We start from the raw sequence: 24246 nt of genomic DNA on the forward strand, positions 1-24246 counted from the left end.
TTTTGCATTGGCTGATTCCCATAACTCAAATTCAGATGGTCTCGCCATCCCGGATTGTAAGAATTAGAATAGGGATCATACCTGTGTTGTTGCTGCCCAAAATTTCCTATTGCATTGGCTTGCTGCACTAGTTCATCCTCTTGAAGTATAGGACACATATCAGTAGCATGACCAGGAACCATGCAAATTCCACATGTTTTAATAGCTTGCATGTTTCCTACAGCAATTTGTCTAACCAAAGAAGTTAAATCTGAAATTTGTTTCTCGAGATTAGACGTACTTACCTCATTAACCTTCTTAGACGTGTGATCCATTCTCATTCCAAACTGCTGGGAATTTGCTGCCATGTTAGCAATTAATCTTTTTGCATCTTCCGGTGTCTTGTCAACTAAAACACCTCCACTAGCAGCATCTATCATATTTCGGTCCATCGGCATAAGTCCCTCATAAAAATATTGGATCAAAAGCTGCTCAGTAATTTGATGATGGGGACAGCTTGCACAAAGTTTCTTAAACCGCTCCCAATACTCATATAAACTCTCTTCACTATATTGTCGAATGCCACAAATGTCTTTCCTTATGTTGGCAGCCCGAGATGCAGGAAAATTCTTCTCTAAAAATATTCGCTTCATCTCATTCCATGAATTAATCGATCCAGAAGGAAGGTAATACAACCAGTCCTTAGCTTTATCTTCCAATAAGAAAGGGAAAGCTCAAAGCTTAATTTGCTCTTCTGAAACTCCTTGAGGCTTCATGCTAGAACACACCACATGGAACTCCTTTAAATGTTTATGCGGATCCTCACTTGAAAGTCCATGAAATTTAGGCAACAAATGGATTAGACCAGATTTTAATTCAAAAGCAACATCTAAAGTAGGAAATTGAATACACAAAGGTTGTTGATTTAAATCAGGTGTTGCCAATTCTTTTAAAGTCCTGGCTGCCATGGTTTCAATCTCGGGATCCGAATTTGAAACTGATTCCCATGGAGAATTATTTACACTATTCGTAACAGTCCGTTCAGACGAATATTCACTCAAATTAGCTTCCTTAGCTAATTTAGCTAATTTCCTCAAACGCCTAGCTGTCTTCTCTACTTCAGGATCAAAGAGAATTTCACCAGATTGAGAACTTCTAGTCATAAACCAAAAATCTTGAATGCTCCTTCTTCAAAAATAATACTGCTCTTTTCTCCACAAACCTGAAACAACAACACTAAACCAAGGTAAAATAGAAACTTAAATAAAATAAAAACATAAAATTTTACAAACTTTCAGTCCCCAGCAATGGCGCCAAAAATTTGATGTTTGTCGGTTCCACCAAATTTAAATTACTGAATTTAACTGTAGAAGTGGTGAATTCAGGTCAAACCTTAGAGACTGAAATCTTAATTTTTGTGTTTAAAAAGAAGGGGGGGTTTCTTTGTGAAAAATTCAACTTAACAGTTCAAAAAGAAAATTAATTAATTAAACTAAAGTAGTAATGCAAATTGATGAAAAACCAATTCAAGATGATTTCTAATCCAATGCACAATTGATCACAGACAACTTATGATTTAATTACTCTTTGAATACTTAACTGAAATTTACCAAAAAGCATGATAAATTCCCAAAACTCCCCTATTTCGTTAACTTGAGCCCAGCACCCTCATTAACTCTAATTATTAAACGATCGGGTATTAAGCAATCCCTTTCTATTTAATAAAAGCATTAAGAATCAGGAAGTAGTTAAACTTGAACAACAATTTATAAAGCATGAACCATTTAATTCAACCCTATTGTCTCTATAGATTATTACTGAAAACCTGAAATATAATCAGTAATACCTAATTGCTACTAACATTCAAACTTTCATAACAATTACGGATTATGAAATCTGAAATAGCACTTAATCCTACCAAACAATTCACTAATAAGCCTTTTTAGCAAAGAATTCAATAGAATCAACTCAATAAGAACAAGAAACAATAGATATTCAAGAAGAAACTACTCATTTAAAACCCGAGTCTCACAAAAGTGCAAGGATGATAAATTCCTTGAATTGGTGTAAACAAATTAGCCACTCATAATCATGGCTTCCAATCACCAAAACAAAGAATAAAAAACAAAAACCTAGATTAATAGATGAACTAAGAGAAGAAAAAACGTGCCTCCTTGCTGCTGTAAAATCACTCCATATATAACACCTCCAAAAGGAAAAAGAATCCCTAATCAATTGGGAAATTCAAAAGCAGTAAACAGAAAATATTTGCTATTCTGATTTCTCCCCTGTTTTTTAGCATCTTCTGTTCCAAATCTGGCTCTGACTCCTTCAATAAATTTGAAAATCTCTCTCTTCGCTTTCTAACGAGCTAAGGCTCGCCCAAAACGGACATCTACAACAAGAATATGACCTAAAAAAATGAAATCAGATTGAAGCAGAAATTATGCTCAAAACGTTAATCTTCTATGACGTTTTTGAAGACCAAAACGACTTCATTTCATTTAATTGTCTTCACAACAACTGTAGGGCTGTCTTCTAAGAATTCAATGGGCCTGGGCTGAGTTAGTTTGGACACTTGGAACTCCAGATATGAAGTCCACAATAGAACAGGTTGTACTCAGTTATACAGCACATAGCTTCCAAATTCAGAGCTGAATTTGATCAATATTGAGACTGAATTAGCTTCTGATTCCTCTTTGACAATTGTAGAACTTTATTTCATCTTTCCAGCGCATCAAACAGAATCCAATTTGAAGGTCTACAACTCCAGATATCCCTAAAAAACCGAACAAGGGTCAAGATAAAAAAATGCTGGAATTTTACCAATTTAATCATATTACTCCAAATGCAACTAAAATAATGTCTAATTGGTAAAAATTCTCTAACAAAGTGAATTAAGCACATAAATAACCCAAAAATGCATACGAATATAGACAATAAAATCACTTGATAATGCACTTATCATGAAGTCAGAAACTTTGGGATACACGTTCGCGATCGCGACAACGGAAATTGCAGGCGCGATTGTCCAACGGTCAGAAAGTCTCAACTATCTTTTCATATTCAAATTTCAACTCTTCTCCTTCCCAAGGTATTCAAACCTGCAAAAACTGCAAACACCCTTTCAAAACCAATCAAATCTCTTCTTTTGCAACTTCCCCATTAACTATTCAACCCTATCCTTCCCTAACAACATCTATATAAGAGTTTCTATTCCTCTTTCAAAATCCCCAACTCTATCAGTGCAATAAAAACTCCCAGCAACTCGCTTTTCTGTGTGTTTTCACGGATGATCCTCCATCAAGTCAGCACTATGCCATTCAAACAAAAGGCCAAGAAGAACAAGGAGGGCTCTTCTTCTTCTGCTCCAGCAAAAAGAGATTTGGCTTCAAGGTATAAGGCCCCATTCCCTATTTATACTATAGAGGAAGGCGAACGTTTCATCCGCCTCGCCAAATGCAGTTTCACGGGTATGTACCTTCTTGACCATAATTTTTTGCAGAATACTGGTATTTTAGAGAAAATCCAAGAATATCTGAAAACACTTAACTTTGAAATCTTTAGTCAATTGAAAATTCCTGAGAATGCTAAATTGAGTTTAGAATTATTGACTACCATTGAATGGGTTGATAACACTGAAATGGCCATTAAATTTAGAGTAGATGGAGAGGATTTAACTTTGGATTATGATAAAATGCATCAATGGTTAGGATTCCCTAGAAATGGATTTGCTTCTAAACCGAAAGGTTGGAATGCTGCTTCCGTTTGGGAAATGCTAACGGGTCAATAATCTTTTAATGCTCGAAATGCTGGTAACAAATGGTTTAAAGATGAAAGTATTTTTTACCAGCATAAATATTTGTGTTACGCTTTGTTCGGACGAGTGGAAGCCTCCAAAGTCCAAACAAAGGATTTGTTTGTGTTGGAAACTCTCTTGCAGGGAAAACAAGTAGATATTTCAAGCATAGTGCTAGATACAATCTACAACGCATCTCGTCATCAAGGCAAAGTTACGTTAGGGGTCGGTAGCATGGCATCTATTTTAACGTATGCTGCCCGCATGCCTATTCCACCCTATCGTACCCAGCCTACAGATATTTTCAGGTATATGGATGGTGCTTTCTTGAAGAAGACCGGACTAGTCGATGAAGTGAAAACTGGCAACACAGTGGTTTATCGCTGGAAGTCATGGGAAAGAAGAGTAGGGTAAGGTGATAGAGATGAAGGAACCTCTCGTGCGCATGAACAAAGACAAAGGAAAGGCAAGTCACCAGTAACATCTTCTCCTCACGCGGAAGAAGAAGAAGAAGTCGCTGGATGGAAGCAAGTTCTGAGTAAGGTAGATGCATTACAACATTCCCAGGAAAATTTGCATGTAACAGTTTTTGAAATGGGACAACAATTGCACAAGATCCAAAAGACCACAAGAGTATGGCACGGAAGTGGATGAAATATTTTCAAAAGCAGAATATCGAATTCACTCCGTCACCTCCGGATTCTCCAGAGGCGTGAGGTTTTTTCTGCACACACTTGTTTATCTTTTCATTTCTATTTGTGTTATGTGTGTTTTATGCATGTGTTGTATGTGTTGTATGCATGTCTTCTCTCCCAATGAGGACATTGTGTTATTTCTGCACACACTTTTTATCTTTTTGTTTCTATTTGTGTTATGTGTGTTTTATGCATGTGTTATATGTGTTGTATGCATGTCTTCTCTCCCAATGAGGACATTGTGTCTTTCAAGTATAAGGGAATAGTCTCTATGTGTCTTAATTTCTCTCATATATATATAAAAAAAAAAAGCAAAAAAGGAGCCAATAACAAAAATTGACAATTAAAAAAGTCATTTCTTTGCCTTGGTTCAATGTTTAGTCCCTACATGTTGATTTGCTTATATTTCACGTTTTGAAATGGAAGTCTTGAATAATATATATTATGCTTAAGAGATTTCAATGATTATATATTTTATGAACTTAGGTATTAAGGTATTAAATATGACATATGAATTTTCTTTAGCAAATGTTAATATTTAGTTAACTATCTAGACATTTTTTTTAGCTTAAGAGAAGCATGAATCCTAACTTGAATAAAGAATAGGAAGAAAAGGGAAACTAAAGCCATAATACTTGTATGTTTCAAGTCAATAAAGGATGAGGGTATTTTAAGAGAAAAAAAAAATAAGATAGAGGGAATAACGGAAATCCGTTTTAAAACAAAGTGGTACGGAGCATAAAATACAACCACTTACCATTTATATTCCCACATATATCTATATTTTAAGTTAAAAAAAAAAAAACAAAAGTGGTATGGAGCATAACATGCAACCACTAAAGAAATAAAAAGTAAGAAGTGATATGGAGCATAAAATGCAACCACTTTGTGAGAATAGAACTAGGTTACCTAAAAATGCCTTGAGATGAGAAACAATACATGTGTGCTAAACTTTTCCGAAGTACTTCCTATTTTTGCATTCTAAGGAAGGAGAATTGCCTCTCTTATGTTTTAAGTTTGGCTAGATTTTGTATACTTTAGATTCTATTTGCTAGATTGAAATTTCAGATGTCATATTCATTTATACTACTTGGTTCATAAACACATCAATCTCTTATCTTTGGTAGATTACTTAAGAAGTCTAAATCAACGAGCAAAATAAACATGATCAACATGAGTTCAAAAGAAAAAATGAATGTTTTTGCTTAGGGACAAGCAAAGAGCTAAGTGAGGGGTAATTGATAGCCTCGCAAAGCGAGCAATTTTGTTATGTTATTTTTACATAAATTGCATGATTGCATGTTGTTTTTATACATTTTATGTTTGCTCGTGTTGTCTTTTTGTTTTAAAGTGATTGTAGGAATGCAATTTGAGCAAAGGAATGAAAAGGCTTGCTTTTATAGAAAAAGAGGACCAAAAGTTGACTAAGTATGGAAGAACCTGCCTAGCAGACTTCGCGACGCAAATGAGGTCGCGTTGGAAAAGAAGAACTAACAAAGTCGCGAGCGCGACATTCAAATGCGCGAGCGCGAAAAGCAATCCAAAAGAGTCAGAAAGTTTACAAGCAAATATCGCGAGCGCGAAAAGCAAATATCGCGAGCGCGACATTAAAATGCACGAGCGCGAGAAGTACTCCAGAGAGGCAGAGAGTTTATAAGCATAAATCACGAGCGCGACCCTGAAACTCGCGAGCGCGAGTCATGTTTCCTGGAGACATTAATTGCTGCCCTTTCACTAGAAAATCATGTCTTCCCATGCACAGGTCGGGACTCTTCCTAAGAGAAGTCACCTGAAGCACCTCTTGGCCAGCCAACCACCTTCATAACTGCCATCATCTTCCTCTTCTATAAATTGAAGTCCAAATCAAGAGGAAACCATGCAATATATAATATGCATCATGCAATAGGCAAAATGTAGAATTAGAATATAGTAGAAAATAATAAAGTAGTACTTAGAAATAAGATGACGAGAGTCACTTATTATTGTTTGTGCAAAGAACATCCAATAGTTCCTCGAGGTGTGACGCCCTCCGGAGGCTTGAGTTTGATTACTTCTATCTTTCTCTTATTTTATTAAAGACTTTTTGCATGTTGTACTTCATAATTTTCTATGCAAAGCAACAATATATTATTTGGTTTCATTCAATAAAAGTTTTTTTTAAGTTATCTTTTGGACTTTCTTTAACCAAACTTACTTAATTATATTCTCAGAAAGAAATAATTCAGTAACGATCAAAGAGATAGAATTCATTTAATTGGGTTTGCATGTGAATCTTTAACTTGGTTTGTCAAAGTTAAGTCTAACTTATTGAAATAATCAAAAAATAAGAACTAGGCTTAATATTTGACAAAGTAAGGCATTTGTTGTATGTAGAGATACATATAATAAATAGAGTAATTCTATACTGAGAGGTTGAATTATACTTTACCATATGTGATTAAAAAATCGTCTATTGCATGTTACACATTTTGCTATAGAAAAAGAAAATCTAATGCATGATCAATTCTTCTAAGTATTATATTATATCTTTATCTATAGAATTAAGTAGTATATTTAATTATAGTTTAAATAGGAATATAGTTTAATTATTTCATGTTTTATTGCTGTAAACATAAGTGTTAAGGATAAGTAGTAGATTGGACATAACTCGTTCCTCGTGGGATTGATCTTTTTATTACTAAGTTGCGATCCGTATACTTGCGGGAACTCAAAAGAGACGCAACATTAAGCAAAACAAATAAATTTATTATTTGTGTTAATATTATTTTATGCAGATTTATTTATGTTTAAATATAGAAATAATAAACAAGACAAATTCCTAAAAATCCAAGATTAATTGAAGATCATGAAGACCATTGAAGATTTTAGTGGTTAGCATTTTAGGATTTGTTGTAGGATAGAAAAAATATTCATTTATAAGCACAAAAATATTTTTTCTCTCTTTCTCAAAAATAATTTTCGAAAAGTTTCCTTGAAAGTCAAAAATCACTAACCTAAATGAAAGAGATTTTTTCTAAATCATTTTTGATAACAAATTTTTGAAAAAGATTTTCTTATTTTCGAAAACTATCTCTATTAAAATCTTACTTTTATTCGCTTACCTAAATGAAAGAGATTTTATCTCAATCATTTTTGGTAACAAATATTTTGAAAAAGATTTTTACATTCGGAAACTATTTTTAATGAAAGTTCAAAATCTTGCTTTTATTCACTTACCTTAAAAGAAAAGATTTTGACACAAAACATTTTTTTTTTTTTTTTTTGCAACAAGATCTCCTTATCTACTAGTTTTGGGAAGTCAAAATTCTTATTTAAAAGCTAAAGATTTCATTTTCTAAAATGAGACTTTCATCTCTCTCTACAAAAAGCGTCTTTCCCTTATAAAGACGTGGGTTTTTGTTTTAAGAGTATAAGTCCATTGATAAAATATTTTAATCTCTCAAAACTTGCTCTTAACCCCCTTATTTCTTTTCATCTTATTGCTTCACGAATTATCTTTAAGAGAAAGGAAAATTTTTATAACAATTTCTTTTGAAAAACAGTTCTTTTCTTTAAAATGATTTTCTAATCTTGATTTCTGTTTTTCCTATGTTTACATTTGCATTTCTCTCTGTCTATATAGATTTTGTAATCTGTTGTAGACAGGTTTTTATTTGAAAAATTTTTGTGTAATAGCTTAAGTGAAAAACTATTGTGAAATAGGTTATCAAACGACATTTTCTTTGTGTGGGATTCTAATGTCTTGATTTGAGTTTCTGTTCTCTGCAAAAGCAGAAAGGGTTGAGGTTGACTAGAACCTTTAGAAAATCTAGGGACAAAGGGTAGATCTAAGTGTTGATCTATTGCCTTGTACTGTTGGTTTGTCTCTTACCCTTAAAAAAAGGTAACATAGTGGAGGATCTCAATATGAGCCTTCGGGAGTGGATGTAGTTGAGTTAGTGCCGAACCACTATAAATCTCTGTGTTAATCTTTTTACTCTTTGAAGTTCTGCTTGATACAATTTTACTTACATTTTTGTTAATCTTTTAGAAATGCTAAGTTATTAATTGTTTTGTTGTTCTAAACTCGAATAAGCTTTATATTTATCGAACATTAGAATTCCGGATTTCTACATTGTGAAAATACCAAGTTATAATATGTTCTTCTAGATTCAGTATATTTCACAATTTGGATTTTTAATCAGTTTTCTAAGTTCACTTAAAGCTTTGTGAAGCAGTTTAGAAATTCAATAACTGTCTCTTACATACTCTTTAATACTTGTCTAAACTTTATGAGATAGTTCAAAAACGTAATAACTTTTCTTCATAAAATTGTTTTGAAATTGATTAAGATATTGTGAAGCAGTTCTAATCAATAGCTGCTCTTTATAAAGTCTTTCTATTTTCTGCATAGAGCTTTATGAGGAAATTCTAATCTTAATAACTTACTCTCACAAATGCATTCTATTTCCTCTACAACAGAATTCTGATTTTATTTTTGATAGTTAAACTTTTATTTTTAGAAAACTCAATTCACCCCTCTTGAATTGTGCTATACGTATACGGGACCCACATTAAACTTTGAAGAAATAAAGAGAAGGAAAACTTATTTCAAAGCTGTAGTGTTTTTGCCGTTTGGTTGTCCCGATTTTGTGCTATACTGGTTATATTCTGTCTTAATTGTGTTTGAACATGTACGTATCAAGTATGTTAAAAAAAAAAGGAAAAAGGAAAAAAAGGCAACACTCTACATTCAAATCTGCGGTTTTTAAGAGTTAATACAACAGACTAACCACTAAACTGAAGCATATAAGACAATTACTTTCTTTGGGTAATAATATATAGATATAATTATAAATTATATATAAGGATTCCAAAACATGGGTGAACTGTGCAACAACACACATACCTCTTTTGGTATTTATTAGTACAAATACACAATTCTTTTATTCCCCCACATTCGGAGAGTTTAACAATAAATTATTGATTTTTCTTTTTAAAATTATTTCATTAATGTAAGATTTTACTTTAGTTTAAATAAAATTTATTGTTCTTAAAAGTTTCAAATTTTAACCATTAAAAGTTCATTTAAATGAGAAAATAAATCAAAATAGTTCAAAAAAATAATGTCATATATGCATGAGAATATTGCTTAATTATAATTTTATTTTTTAAAAAAAATTATCTTAATTTCATATATGAAATTAAGAAACAATTATTTTATAATTTAAAATACTTATTCATTCCTTTAAATAATTACTTTAAAATATTGTATGTTGATTCTAATCATTAGATACATTATAAAAATATAGACATCTCAAAATTTTTTATTAAATTAAAACAATAATTAAAATTATATAATCGTCAAGTAATGTAATAATAGGAAAAAGCATATACTAACATGGTTGAAAGTGTTGCTTAATTTATTTAAAATAACGGTTATAAAAAGTGTCATAATAAAAAATGTCGCTAAAGGTAATTTTTATCGTAATGTCATGTGCATATATAGAAATAGAATAATTCTACATACAGCTAATAAAAACATTAACTTGATAATATTGTTGCAATATCTATATACTCAACTTTATCACAACACACATATATGATACTATGGGCAACAAACCCCAATTAATTGGCATAGAAATAAACATGTTTTGACCATTAAAATTCAAATCTGTCTATCAAACTAAAAGTCATTTCCATATTGTTTTCTCAAATTGATAGACTATACTTTAGATCTACCATAGATAAGATGAAATGCAAAAGCAGATTAGCGATCACTTCATTGCATTTTACCTGCAGAAGTAGCAAAATTCAGAAGCAAGAAAAACAAATCAAATCAAAATTCAGTCTTTTAACATCATATTAAATCCTATTTCAACTTAATCATAGAGTGGAAACCAAATGTAACAAACAAGCTAACTATAGTTGTAACAATGTAAATAAATTTTCCTCTACCATATTATGTTTCAATTGTTTAACTCAAAGTTATTTATTTTTGTAATAAATCATCTCTTAAAATAAATAAAAACACTAATATTTAAAATCCATACTTTTGAAAAACTAATATAAATCATCATTTAATTAAATTCCTTTACTTTCATAAGATATAGGTATTTCTTGTAAAAAAAAGTACTTGTTTGAAACTTCTAATATATATTAAGTGAATTCTTGTGTGGATAACAAAACTTAAAACTTTAATGAAAGAATTATAGAATCTTACACAAGTTGAAGAGCAGTATGATCTGGGCGAGAGTAATGGTGATTGGGTTCAAGGAGGTTTACAGGAATGAAGTTCCGATCATATTGCTGTGAAGGTACAGATTCATACACAGACCCTTGCATTAGGTTTGTTTGCTGTTGCTGTTGCTGCTCCTGTGCTCTCTCATTCTCAGCTATCTGCACCAACCCATCAATTTCCATAAATAATCACTAAACACTAATTACAATTTCCAATAAGCAAGACTAATATACAAATGACAAGTAACGCGTAAGAGTTACTGTTGAGATATATTTTAAATTCAAATAGGTCTCCCTGTATTTTGCTGTTTGCATCTTCTCTTTAACTGCATTTATTACATGTTAATATATAACTAGCTTGATTTATGTACACATAAAGTAGGTAAATATTAACATGCAATCAATCATAATTAATCACATATTAGGGAAGGGAGAGAGAGAGAGACAGAGAGAGAGAGAGAGAGAGAGAGAAACCTTTGCTCGCAAATACATATTGTCATTTTGCAGCTCAATCTCCTGCACCATTTAAACAAATTGCTTAAATTTTAAATGAAAAATTGTGAAACTATATGGTATTTTTTTGTATATTTTTATGCTGAGTATATAAATTCACCCTTGAAAACCTTGGGGCAATCTCAATCTTGCGAATGACTTATTATACACTTGAACTTGTAAATTTTAATAATATTACACACTTTTACACTAATATCAATATTTTTTAGAGTTTTTAGCTTTTATCTATAAAATATCGACTTGATATGTAGTTAGCGTGACTTTTAGAATAATAATTTCCATAAATTTCAACATTTTAATGAGTGTTTAATTTTACAAGTTGAAGTATTTAATAAAATAAATTTAAAAATTAAAGTATTTAATAAGTATAATTTTATAAATTGAAGTATTTGATAAGTGAAAGTAAAAGTTGAGTGTATCACAAGTTAAAGTAACAAAATTCATGGGTGAATTTATATATTCGGCCTATATTTTTATGGAAAAAATACAGTACGATCCTTATAGTTTGCAAAATACAACTAGTCTGTCTCTGTCTTTTTAAAAATATATGTTTTGCTTCTGTTACACTACTAGGTCCTTCTATCTAATTTTTGCATCTTTTCGATTAATTTAACAAGAAAACACAAAGGTCCAAGGAGAGATAATAAAATATTATACCAAAAAAATTATAGTACGATATCTATAGTTTTAAAAATACAACTAGTCTGTCTCTGTGTTTTTAAAATTAAAAGGGGATTTTGATAAGGTACTTAATAGAAACATTGCCGAAATTAGATGGATGAACCTTATAGTCTGACGAAAATAAATTATAAGAATGTTTTAATATATTTTATAAAAGACAGGAACAGTCTAATTGTATTTTGCAAATCACAGAGATCGTACTGTATTTTTTCCTAATTTTTATAAATAGTTTACATAGGGTAGGAATGCTTCTACTCCCTAAAAGGTTTATGGAACTTCAATTACTATTTTATTTTTGTATTTGAACTATAATTCCTATTTTAATTATGAATCTTTTTAAAAACTCTTCAAAAAGGTTTTTGGCACTCCATATTAAATTTTATTTGACTTAATTGGATATATTTAAATTTCAAAAAATTAAAACATTTTTAATAAACCTATATTTATCTGTTACTAATTTGAAAAAGAAAAAAAAAAGTAACATAGCACGTTTCTAATTTATCCTTACAATTATTTTTTTTTAATTCACAAAATTTTTCTTTTCCAAAGTCCTTTCATTTTTAAAAGCTTTATCAAAATAAATTCATCTTTACTTGTTTACATATGTTAATACTGTCTAAAAGTTTTTTAATATAATTCATCATTTTTTATGGAAATATTTATTAATAAAATTTCATATCTTACCAATTTATGTTTATTGTTCTTAAAATTATCTTTAAAATGTTGTTCATTTAGCTTAATAGTTAGTCTTCTCACTAGTAAGGACCTCAAAATCTCGAGATTTTGAGTTACCTCGACCAAAAGAGTTTTCATCATGTTGTGTAGCATATTGTATTATTTTGACCCATTGGACCTCCTAATGAATTAAAAAAAACGAACAGTAGTGGAAGAGTGTTTTTTTTTTTTCTTCAAACGTGAGATATATTCTTTTTTGTTGATAGGTTTTTTCTTCAAATTTTCATGTGTTATTAACAAAATAATTAAAATCCACAAAAGAAAATATATAAAGAGTATTACAACAAATTATATGAAAAAATAACAAAAAAGTTACCAGAATTTTTTTTTTAGAAAACAAAATGTATATATGGCTAGAAACCCTTTAAGATTTTTTTTCCCCAGAATTTGCATAATGAAGGAGACATTATGATCAATTATGAAGATAGAAACAGTAATTGAAGTGCCAAAAACCTTTTGGAGAGAGTGCCAATATTGTTCCCAAAATTCCAAGGATTATAATCATAAATTTAAGAAATTTGTATAAAAATTTTCAAAAAGAAAAAAAAAAGAGAGAGAGAGAGAGAGAGAGAGAGAGAAGAGTTACATACTCAATAAATTGGCAAAAAGAAAAAATAATTAGAGAATTTCAAGTCATAAAAAAATTTACATCATCTAAATTTTGGGAGTGGATCTGTCATGCAAAAACATAAACAATTTACAAACCACCACCATTATAGTAGGATTTGGGTTTTATATTTGTATATCAGAAGAATTATTTTGTATTTGGTGTAAGATTAACTTTATATATCTGTCTATTAAAAAAAATAAAACAAAATAAATAGAAAAGAAAAGAAAATTTACCCTTTTCTGCATGTATTCGATCTCAGCGAATAACATTTCATTCTGGTAGAATAAAGTGAGGTTAGTACAAAAGAAAAACAAAAGTTTTAAAGTAGAAAAATTGCACAATCTTCAAATGTTTAAAAATAAATAAATAAATACCTTTTTGGACCTAATTCTACTGATTCCTTTCTCCAACCTGCCTTCCAGGTTTTTGAGATCCTTAAAGGTCATAGAACTAAGTGACTCACCTAAAATATGCCTACAAAACACACTTAATTATCACATTGAACTTCAAAGAGAAAGATATCTATTTGATAATTCCTACCTGTTGAAATTTTGAATTTCCCTGATTTGCCTGCGTAGTTTGGAGGATTCTTGTTGATAGAACTGCATATTTTTAATATATATTTACAATTCTTATAAATAAAAACAACAGATTTAAAGCAAATATAAAACAAATATAGCCTGATGGTTTGGGCATAGGTTTTTTCCTTGATTCAAATTTTCGACTCATTCATATTGTCGGAATATTTTTATGTTTTTGTGATTTATTTGTCCAGGTTTTTTTACTTACTATAATCGAATTAGTTTTGATGTAGATAAGTAACCGATTAATTCAAATTTAGCCATCGGTTATATTAAGTTTTTCCTAGACTTTATTTATCAATAATATAAAAATTTATTTACCGATCAAAGTATATATAAGTATACCTGAGTGTTAGCTTCAGAAGCAGATGCTGGATTTGTGGAATCTGAACAGGCTTTCTTGTACCTATCAATTGTTGCTCTTACACTGCAAAATTATGCACATCCATTTCAGAAAAATCTCATAAATCAGTTCAATTCAATTACATAAAATTTTTTTTGAAAATAAATTATTTTAAAAATAAGAAATGATAGAGTATGCCAAAAGTAGTATCATTTTGCAATAATTCAATTCATTCAGTGTAGTCAGACATTTATAGGCTTTAGTATAGCATGTGTGCACTTTTCCTAAAAGGTGAATCTGTTACGTAAGAATCATATTTGTTTCACTCATCAACTTCATAAATATATATTATAATATAAAACAACAGTAGTTGTCCTCCGGATTTTCCAAATAACACAGTAATGTCTCCGGTTTAACAAGATATTATCTACTTTAACTACAAGAAAATTAAAATTTACCGAAAAAAGGTTTTTGTCGGTATTTAGCGACAAATTACCATCAAATTATCGATAAAATTTGCGGATAAAAATTTTCTTTTAGAATTTGGACTCAGCCTATGCTCATAATGTACTTTCGATACTAAATTCAATGCTTTTGCGGCATTACAGAATAGATGAATTTAGTTAATATACCATTACTTTTATGGGAAAATATTTTTAGCACAATTTGTGTCAGACCCAACATAAGTAAAAAGATTGTACATAAAAATGATAGATGAATTTAGATATTGTTGATATCACACTGAGACTGTAACTGTAACTGTAAATGTGCACCGATTGTGCCAGCCACAAACGTGTGCATTAGCAAAGCTCTACTTTCATTTGGGAGTTAAATCCACCAAGCACTTAATCCTTTGTGATTTACATAAAAATAAAAAGAAAGAAAATGACTAGTTAATAGAATTTAATTTTTATACACATTGTTTTTACTTGATGACTATTTTACTACATACTCATTCACTCAGAAATCAAACTTCCCAAACACCCAATTTCAGAATTTTCAACATCACACCAAATTTTAAATAACCATTCCTTTACCTTCTAATCCACACACCCAATTTCAGAATGTTCATGATGCAAATATTCTGGAAATCAGAGATGTTGAAAGAAAGAATTTTCGTTAGGACATAAGGTGTACCACAGTACAATAGAGTTTGCTGGATTGAATTATTCTTTTAGATTAGAAGACAAGATGTTGAATCATTTTTCTTACTTTGCATTAAAAGTATGCAACAAATGATAAATACTGAAAAAACACTAAGCAATCAGGCAACTTTGTGTAGCTTATCAGGAGTAGGTTTTGTCATGTCTGTACTTAGTTACTTATATACACACTTTGAAAGAATATTTCATGACAAAAATAGTTAAATAGAATAACAGTACTAACATTATTGACAAGATTGAAATGACTCTTACCATCCTCTAAAGTGGCATTTTCAGTGTATAAATATTGCATTATTTGCTGTTATAACCATTATGGAAATTTGAATAGTTAAAAGAAAGTTGCTTTTAATGTAAATTTAACATATTTTAATTATAAAAAACTACAAATTAAATAGTTCAATAAAAATTTCAAATTACATTGTATAGTTTGTAATAAATTATGTTATTAGAAAAAATGGTTCCAGCCATAATGAGAGAAACCCTATATGCTTCATTTTGTGAATTGTAATGAAATATAATGCACTCGAAGTAAATAAATTTCTAATATAAGTAATATACTAGAAATGAATTTAATTATATTGCATATTATATTTCATTGTGGCTCATTACATGGAAACCAAATTGCTTCAAATTACAAATTTTGAATAAGATGTGTATATGTTAGTGAATTGTAATTACTGAACTACAAAATAGTTGAACAAACATTTCAAATTACACTTTATAATAATTATGGATGGCTTTTTAATAGAAAATAGTTTCAACCATAATGAAAGAAATGCTAATTAAATCACTTTATAAATTAATTTTTAAATAAATTGTGTATATGTTAATCCATATTTTAGGTTAATGGACTTTTCTACAAACAAAATCTCAAAATATGATTGAAGTTTGTAGTATGTAATTTTGATCAATTTAGAAAAGGAAATAGTTACAATCCTACTAGAAATACAGTTAATAACTGTCCCATATATATATATATATATATATATACTCTCTCTTGAAGGAAAGTGTTTGAGCATTCATCTCATAAATCTTCCTTTATTTATTTATTTTTTTTTTTTTTTGAGAAGATAAATCTTCCTATATTTATAAATGTATAAATACAAATATTCAAATAATTCTTTTAAAAACAGTGTGCATGAACCCCTCTCTCTCTCTCTCTCTCTCTCTCTCTCTCTCTAGGAGGTGAATCCTAGGAAGAGGACTTTAGGTGAATTTGTTACCTTAATTTTCTCGAGCCAACGATTGGTTGTCTCTGCCAAGCTGGCAAAAGAAGGAAGTCTATGCTATGCACAATAATCTACTGACCACCTCGATTAAAGCCATAAATGTAGAGCTCTTTTCTTATGTGACATTTCTTAGTACTAAAATCAATCTATTATCAAATAATAATAAAATTAAGTATATTTCTACTTTAATATAATATTTACGCTAGAAATGTATTAATTAACCTAAACTAAAATTAAATTAATGTCAAAAAATAATATTTAAATGATATAGACTTACAAAAGGTTCTAATGCCAATCAACTATGCTTTAATACTATTAAAATCGTTTTCAACATTAAATTAAAGGTGTTAAGTTTAAATTTCAGTTGAAATTAATGAAATAAAGAAATTATTTTTGGCACAATTTGTGCTAGCCTAAAATGAATGAAGAAACTGTAATTTCTTTAAAAAACTTTTTACAATTTAGATATTATTCATGTCACAGCAAGAGTGTAATAGTAAATGTGCACAGATTGAGCCCTAAACAACTTGTGTCATTTAGCAAAACTCTAAGATAAAACATAAAGTATAATACTTTTTAGTGGATAAAAATATTTTTAAACTAATTTACCAGTAAGTCTTGAGACATTTATTTAAAAAATTGATTTTGACATATATCTATAAATTATACCCTAAGTATGGATTAAAAATAAACTCTAATTAATAAAATGAGAAAGAAAAATTATTAAAGATTAAAATTGAAATATTTTTTTGTCCTGTACTGCCTGTGAACTCTGAGACACACACAGTACTGGTGAGTATCAGATATGGCAGCAAGAGGAGCATTGGGCAGCTCCCATCACCTTACGCAAAAAAAGTGATTTTTCTCTCATTGGTTCGTACCCTTTGTTATCCATTCCTTCTCCTCTCCCATCATCTCTCTCTCTCTCTCTCTCTCTCTCACTCTTCAGCTAGAAAAGATTTCTATGCTAAAATCTTGATGAGCAAATTCATAAATCTCTCACTCTTCAGCTAGAAAAGATTTCTATGCTAAAATCTTGATGAGCAAATTCATAAATCTCTCAACACGAATATTACTGCCCTTTGACGTGAAAATGGCGAAGCATATAAACCCATTTCTATTTTAGACATTATAATATTATTTCCTTAATCATGAAATCTCTTTCCCTCTCTAGGGTTGGAGAGAGTTGTATTGAAGCTTGAAAGAGGAAGTTGAATCTTTAACCATTATGAATTTCATTTTACACAATTTCATATACCATTTATGTATTCTTATGCAAAAGCTTTTCCGAATATTAATTAAAAATAACTTAGTTTGAAGGAATTTGTTTCCACATATATGAAAGAACTCTCTCTTAAAAGAATGACCCAAACATGGAGTGGAGAGATCTGTATAAAGTGGTTCTTTCTTTGATAATTCTTGATTTTAGCTTCAAAGTAATAAAACAAACAAACAAGAGGTAGACATATTTTCAAAGTATTAGGACATATAAGGGAATTTTCTTTATTTTTCTTTTCAAAAAGAAATTAAAGAATGGAAATATTGAATGCGAAGAGATTATTAAAAGAGAGGTCTAGTAAAAGAAGCATGACACCACCTTCTTTGTCAGTTGTGAAGAAACTGAAAAATCATGTCTGACGTGACCAAAGATTCGTAAGTTTGTAACAATGACATACAACAAGAAATTAACCCTAAAACCCAAAGAAAAAGAAAGAGAAAGGAAAAGAGGAAAAGGAAAATAACCCTAAAACCACTAGATCTTCTAGACAAGGCTAAAATGGCCATAAGTAATGAGATATCCAGATACCAAATTGCCTTCATGACCTCATATTCAGTTTAAGATTGTCAAATTAATCGAAAAATAGTAAATTCATTTCAGTTTCTGAATTGTTCTTTGAAACCCTAATCCCTAATTTCATTGGAGGGTAAAAGGGTAAAATAGTAGGGACAAAATGATGACACCTATTACACTTTAAGCACTGCTTTTTTTAGCTTTATTGAGATTGATTGAAGGTATGAGTTTTTTTAGCTTTGTTGAGATTGATTGAAGATATGAGCTGCTGTTGTGGTTTAAGAAATACCCATTTAAGTGAGAGAAAACCCTAATCTGCAATTTGACGGGTACTCTGTTACCATGTTTAATTTTTACTAAAGAAACGTCAACTGATGTATATAGAGAGAAGATAAGCAAAGCTCTTCTTTCACATACCAACAACCCTAGTTATCATATTTTTTTTTTTTTTTAATATTGTTTACTTATTGCTATAGATCTGAATATTAATAAACCAAAAGAGTTAAAGAAGAGAAGAAACACAAAAGAAGAAAAAGAAAACAACAAAAACCAGACAAGCTAGCTCATAAAAGAACAAATCAAGAGCAATTCTTTAAGCAACAATTGAATTGAACCCTTTAAAAAAATAGATTAAAAAGATAATTTTCTTTATGCAAACAAGTGCAAAACCAAAGATAATTAAAAAATCAGAGGCATACATACAAGATCACGAAAAGAAAACAAGTTGCAAACCTGTTATTAGCATATTCATAGAGGCGGCCGCGGCTAGAAAAGACTACAAGAGCAACTTCAGCATCACAAAGCACAGATAGTTCATAAGCTTTCTTGAGCAACCCATTTCTGCGCTTGCAAAAGGTGACTTGCCTGTTTGTAGTATTTTCAATTCGTTTGATTTCAATTTTGCCTCTTCCCGATTTCCTATGGGAAGGGCCATCCGGTTCTTGATTAGGGAAATCCGTGATTGCAACCTATAAATAATATGCAAAAAAAAAAAAAAAAAAAAAAAAAAAAAAAAAAAAAAAAAAAAAAAAAAAAACCATAGATTATTAAGAAAAAGATGGCTATTGCTCTAATTAAGCATGAATTTCAGACAAAGAAAACCAAAACAAGCAAAACATATAGAAGAAAAGACTAATTGGGTTACGTTTGATTTTGGTGTTTGTCTGTTCAGTTCACTAACCTGGTAAGGAAACAAAGAAGGAATAGAAAGAAAAGAAAGTATTTTGTTGAATTTAACTCTCTCTTTTGTGCTTCGATTATATCTCTTAACAAGAGTAAGAGTTGCAGAAAATGGAAATGGGTTGGTTCTATCAAGTAGGTATATATGGACATGAAAATAGACCTTTCAACAAAAAACCCAGCTAATAATAAATACTGTTACAATATATTCTTCGTATATGGGTCAAGAATACGGAGGGATTATTTGGTATAGAAGCAAAAGGGGTTTCTTTGGGTTGGATGGATTATAGTTGGGGGTCCATTAACCATCCATTTCTTCATGTATGTCGAAAAGGAGAGGTGATAATGAAAAAAAGGGTGTTGGAAAGGGACAAGTAATGGTGGTTAATTAGACCTCATGGGTTGCAAAGTCAAGTTGCAGTCAGTGCTTTTTAATGTTTTGATGGTATATGGAACAGAAAGGAAATCCAAAATGAGAGGACTTCCCATGTTTTTTCTTTTTGGTATTTTTGGGGCTTTTTTTTCTTCTTTTTTTTTTTTTCGCCTCTATCCATTCCAGCTTATCGTTTCGTTCTTGACTTCAATTCCAGCAGTTGAAAGTTAAAAGTTTGTCACATCCTCTTTGGTTAATTAGAATACTCCAATAGGGTTTGAAGTAATTCTAATTTTTTAAATACTACTACAACATCACACCGAGCAATATTAAATGATGAAATAATATTTTATAGTATCATTTAAAAATAACAAAATTGTATAATAAAATAATCGTAAAATGCATTACAATATTGTATCTCATTGAGATATATTAAAAAGAAGCTGAAATGCTAAGATGCATCTTTCAAGTATCCTACAGAGTCTTTGACCAAAGTATTGCAATAGTAAAAGCCATGCATAGTATGACCTAAGAGTGTCAAAATGGGTTGGTGTTTCAGGTTCAACGTGGATTCGCCTAACACGCGACATGATTAGGGTCAACACAAACACGACATGGATATTAGGCAAGTGACACGAACACGACACATTTAGCTTGTCTAATATCATAAACATGTTAAGTAGATCATGCTGACTCATATACAACCTGTGTAATCACTTAATATCATAAACAGGTTAAATCAGTTGTGTTGACATGTATATGACGCACTTAATATGCTTATAATATTTTTAAATTTTAACATATTTAACTCCAATCATATTTAAAAACAGATTTTCATACATAAAATGTATAAATTCTTCAAGATTCATAACCAAAATAAAAAGGTTATACAACAATAAAATTTAAATAGGCTTTGGTTGGAGTATTTATATTTAACACTAAAATTACCTCTTTACTCTTAAATAAACGGGTCACTTGCCTAACTGTGTCAACCTGCAACACGACACGTTTATATTCGTGTCATAAATTGGTGATTTGTCTATAGCACGAATCTATTTAACCTCAACTCTGATCCATTTATTTCGCGTGTTAGGCAAATCATGTTCAAGTGTCATGCCCCGTTTTGACACCCCTAGTATGACCTGCATAAAAAAAATGCATGCATACTATTAATATATTTTTCAATAGTGATAATAATTTTGAGAATTTAACTAATTATATTAAAATAAAAAAATTAAGTATTTTTTTATTTTATGTTTATAATTTATTATAAATGATTGTTTATATATTTGAAATATTTTCCTTATTTTCTTATATAAGTTAATGTATTTTCAATAGTGATAATATTTCCCTTATATTTGAATTCTTTTCCCTTATATTTCTTTCTTATTTTCAAAAAAAAAAAAAAAGTTTTTCCTTATTAATATTAGTTTTCTTTTCTTTACTTTTTTTTCTTCTACATGACATTATCTGAAAATATAAAACAATTTATCTTCTTTCAATTACTGTCATTACAACTTATTTTTTTACACTTATGCTAAATAACTACTCTCCTTAGACTTGGCAATTTTAGAGACTTAAATTTTGTTGTCATTTAAGATAGATTTCTCTACTTTTATATATTATATAGATATTAAGTCTATCTACTAATTCCAAGTACTAAGTAGAGTCAAAATCTGTAAGATAATATTATGTCAGCTCATGACCTGCTCAAAATTTAGCACGAAAAATTTTGTCTCAGATCATTTAATATGCTTAACAAGCTAAACTCAAGCCTACTTATCCAATCGGTTCAATAAACAAGTCAAGTTCTAGTTTAAATTTGTAAAGCATAAAATTGGCTTTTTTCTTTAATTATAAGTTGTAATTGGAGCTCAAGCTCATATTTTCAAGCTCGAATCTAGCTCAAATATAACTTTTATCTAGCCAAGCTCAAATTTAACAGAAACTGACTCATTCACATACTAATAAAGTTTGATAGACTAAATATTATGGCCTAATTATAGAATTTCATGTTAGATAGGTAATAATGGAGTCTTGAACTTATAAATGTGGCTGATGCATACTTCAATATTGATTAAGAGAACGTAATGACATTATGATACTATAGATTGAATATGTGTACTCAGTTGACCCACAATAATATAAAAAATATAAAAAAATATGAGTGTTTTCTTCAGAAAAATTGGAAAAACTAGACAATTTTATAATTAAATAAGTTTTTGAAATTGAACAAACAAATTTTTTAAGTAAATAATTTTTTGAAATGACATAAATTTGAACATGAATTTTAGCCAATTCTTCTCGTGACCTCCTAAATTTTGCGGAGGTTCAATCATGATCTTATATTTTTACATTTCAATAATAACTATGTTTCTTGCCAAAATGAAATAACTTTATAAGAATTCAATATATGACCTATACTTTCACATTTCATTTTGATGTGGGGCTAGTTACTAGTGAAATATAAAAGTGCAAGGTCATGATGTGTCTCCCGCAAAGTTTAGGGGCTTAAAGATAATAGCTGAAAATACACGATCAAATTTATGCATTAGGCATTTTTTTGAAATATTATTCCAGTTAGATTTATGCCTAACCATAATAATATCATTGATTACGGGTATGTTTGGCAAAATTGATTGTTTTTTTAGCTGTTAGCTGTTTTAGTAGTATTTTAGTTGTTTGAATAGTTAGTAGCTATTTTAGCAATTTTTCATTACTAAAAGCTAAACATTGGAGGAGTTCATTTTTTTTTATGAAAGGTTGCATTAACCTTTGAAAGCTAATTAAAACGCTATATTACCGAACACATTAAAAAATAAAATTTAGTGTTTTAAGCTACTTAAAGGGTTTGTTCAGCAAAATTATCTTTTTTAATTTGCTAGTTGTTAGTTGTTTTAGTAGCGTGTAGTGTTAGTTGTTTTAATAGTTTTTAATTGTTAACTGTTTGAATAACTTTTAATAAGAGACTGAAAGCTAAACGTTATTTGGATTAACATTTTATAAAATGTTATCTTAATCTTAACAGCTAGTTTAAATGTTATGATACGAGCACTATAAAAAATAGCTATCGTAAGCTGCTGTCGGACACAACCTACATATGATATAGTCAATAATATTTTGATTTACACAAGAGTAAAAAAGTCCTAGCCACATTTCTGTCCTTTTCTCTTTCCTTCTTCTCTCAACCTTTTTTCTTTCTTTTCATGTTTTTTGGGTGGCCATCAGTCTACCCCGCTTTTTGTTTATTTTTTCATTTTTCTTGTGTTTTTTAAATAATTCCTAAATATATACCTGGTTGATCAACTTATGTGTTCATGTTTCTCAAATATATTCTTATTGATATATCTTGAGGTTTTATTTCCCTTACATAAGGGTTTTATTGGTGTGTTTAACTCATCTTGAGCGAGGTTCTCTTCTTTCTACACATGGGTTTTATTGGTGTATTTGTCTTTTTACAGAGATGTTTCTCCTTATTATGGAGATTTTACTTTGCTTTTTAGGTAGAAGCGCAGTACAAAGTGCAAATCCTTCCTTCAATAGAAGATCTGAGTTTGGGATTTGATAGGAATCGTTGAAAGGTCAGGGAGTCGAATAATAGTTATAAATTTCCTTGTCAATCCACAACTCTATTAGGCCCTTCGAATCCTCTCTTGGAATATGTTTTCTATAAGTGATTAATTTTATTTATACAAAAAGCTAATATTTTGAATTTTACTTTGTTTCTAATTTCTTTTTTTTTTTCCATAGAAAAAATTGAATTAAATACAAATTTAGATAACTAAATTTTGTAAAAAAAATTAAACTAAATTTTAACTATAAATCAAATCCGATCGATGTGATTCAATTTATTTTTTCTTTTTTGACTTAGACTTAATATTTAGATTAAATCAATTTGATTTTCAAGTTTTTTATTTTTTTATTTATAGAATAAAAAAACGAAACAAACCAAGGAACTTTTATTTTTTATTTTCACTAAAACTAAAATAATACCATTTTTAATCAAATTATGTCGGTGAATTTTACCGTAGATGCAAATTCTATCCCACTTGAGTGACTTGTGACGAATGCAATTGAAGTGTGAAGAGGACTTCCATGCTCATGTGATGTCCTGGTCAGTGTACCACCAATTCATCAATTTATTTATGGTAAAAATGGAAGTCCTTGTTTCACATTCTCAGTTGCAATTTGTTTCTCTGCCATATTTGAGGAATATTGATGGGATCCTTCATGACCCAAGATGACAGCCAGTACCACTATTTTTTTTCTTTTCTAACAGAAAATGATAGGTTTTCGATATTTCTACACAGGTACAGCATCTTTTGCAAGACGGTTTACAAACTCTTCTGGTGGAT

General features: G+C 29.8%; 1 protein-coding gene and 1 non-coding gene across 2 annotated transcripts; one reads left to right on the plus strand and one right to left on the minus strand.

The window, feature by feature from the left end:
* The first annotated feature begins 477 nt into the window (after positions 1-477).
* LOC149496969 (small nucleolar RNA R71) lies at positions 478-584 on the plus strand. The gene has a single exon (XR_016320720.1). It is a non-coding gene; the product is annotated as a small nucleolar RNA R71 (small nucleolar RNA).
* Positions 585-9985: 9401 nt separating this feature from the next.
* Positions 9986-20007, minus strand: SHP1 (K-box region and MADS-box transcription factor family protein). The gene is made up of 10 exons (XM_089719979.1): positions 19913-20007; positions 19520-19646; positions 19072-19307; positions 14158-14239; positions 13772-13833; positions 13606-13705; positions 13465-13506; positions 11167-11208; positions 10676-10851; positions 9986-10248 (listed from the first exon to the last, which is right to left on the minus strand). The coding sequence occupies exons 1-10, from the start codon at positions 20005-20007 to the stop codon at positions 10245-10247; spliced, it is 966 nt and encodes a 321-aa protein (XP_089576105.1). The 3' UTR covers positions 9986-10244.
* Positions 20008-24246: the final 4239 nt, after the last annotated feature.

Source organism: Jatropha curcas, chromosome 4 (assembly GCF_041381405.1).
Source record: "Jatropha curcas cultivar XTBG-Jc1 chromosome 4, XTBG_Jcur_1.0, whole genome shotgun sequence".
NCBI lineage: Eukaryota > Viridiplantae > Streptophyta > Magnoliopsida > Malpighiales > Euphorbiaceae > Jatropha > Jatropha curcas.

Bases quoted from the DNA above. Each gene is read 5' to 3' on its own strand.
- SHP1 (XM_089719979.1), bottom strand. From the start codon at position 20,007: ATGGGAAGTCCTCTCATTTTGGATTTCCTTTCTGTTCCATATACCATC. The intron at 19,647-19,912 runs GTCTAATTAACC...CCTACTTGATAG, and splicing joins TTGACTTTGCAACCCATGAG to AACCAACCCATTTCCATTTT. The intron at 13,706-13,771 runs GTAGGAATTATC...TGTGTTTTGTAG, and splicing joins GAAATTCAAAATTTCAACAG to GCATATTTTAGGTGAGTCAC.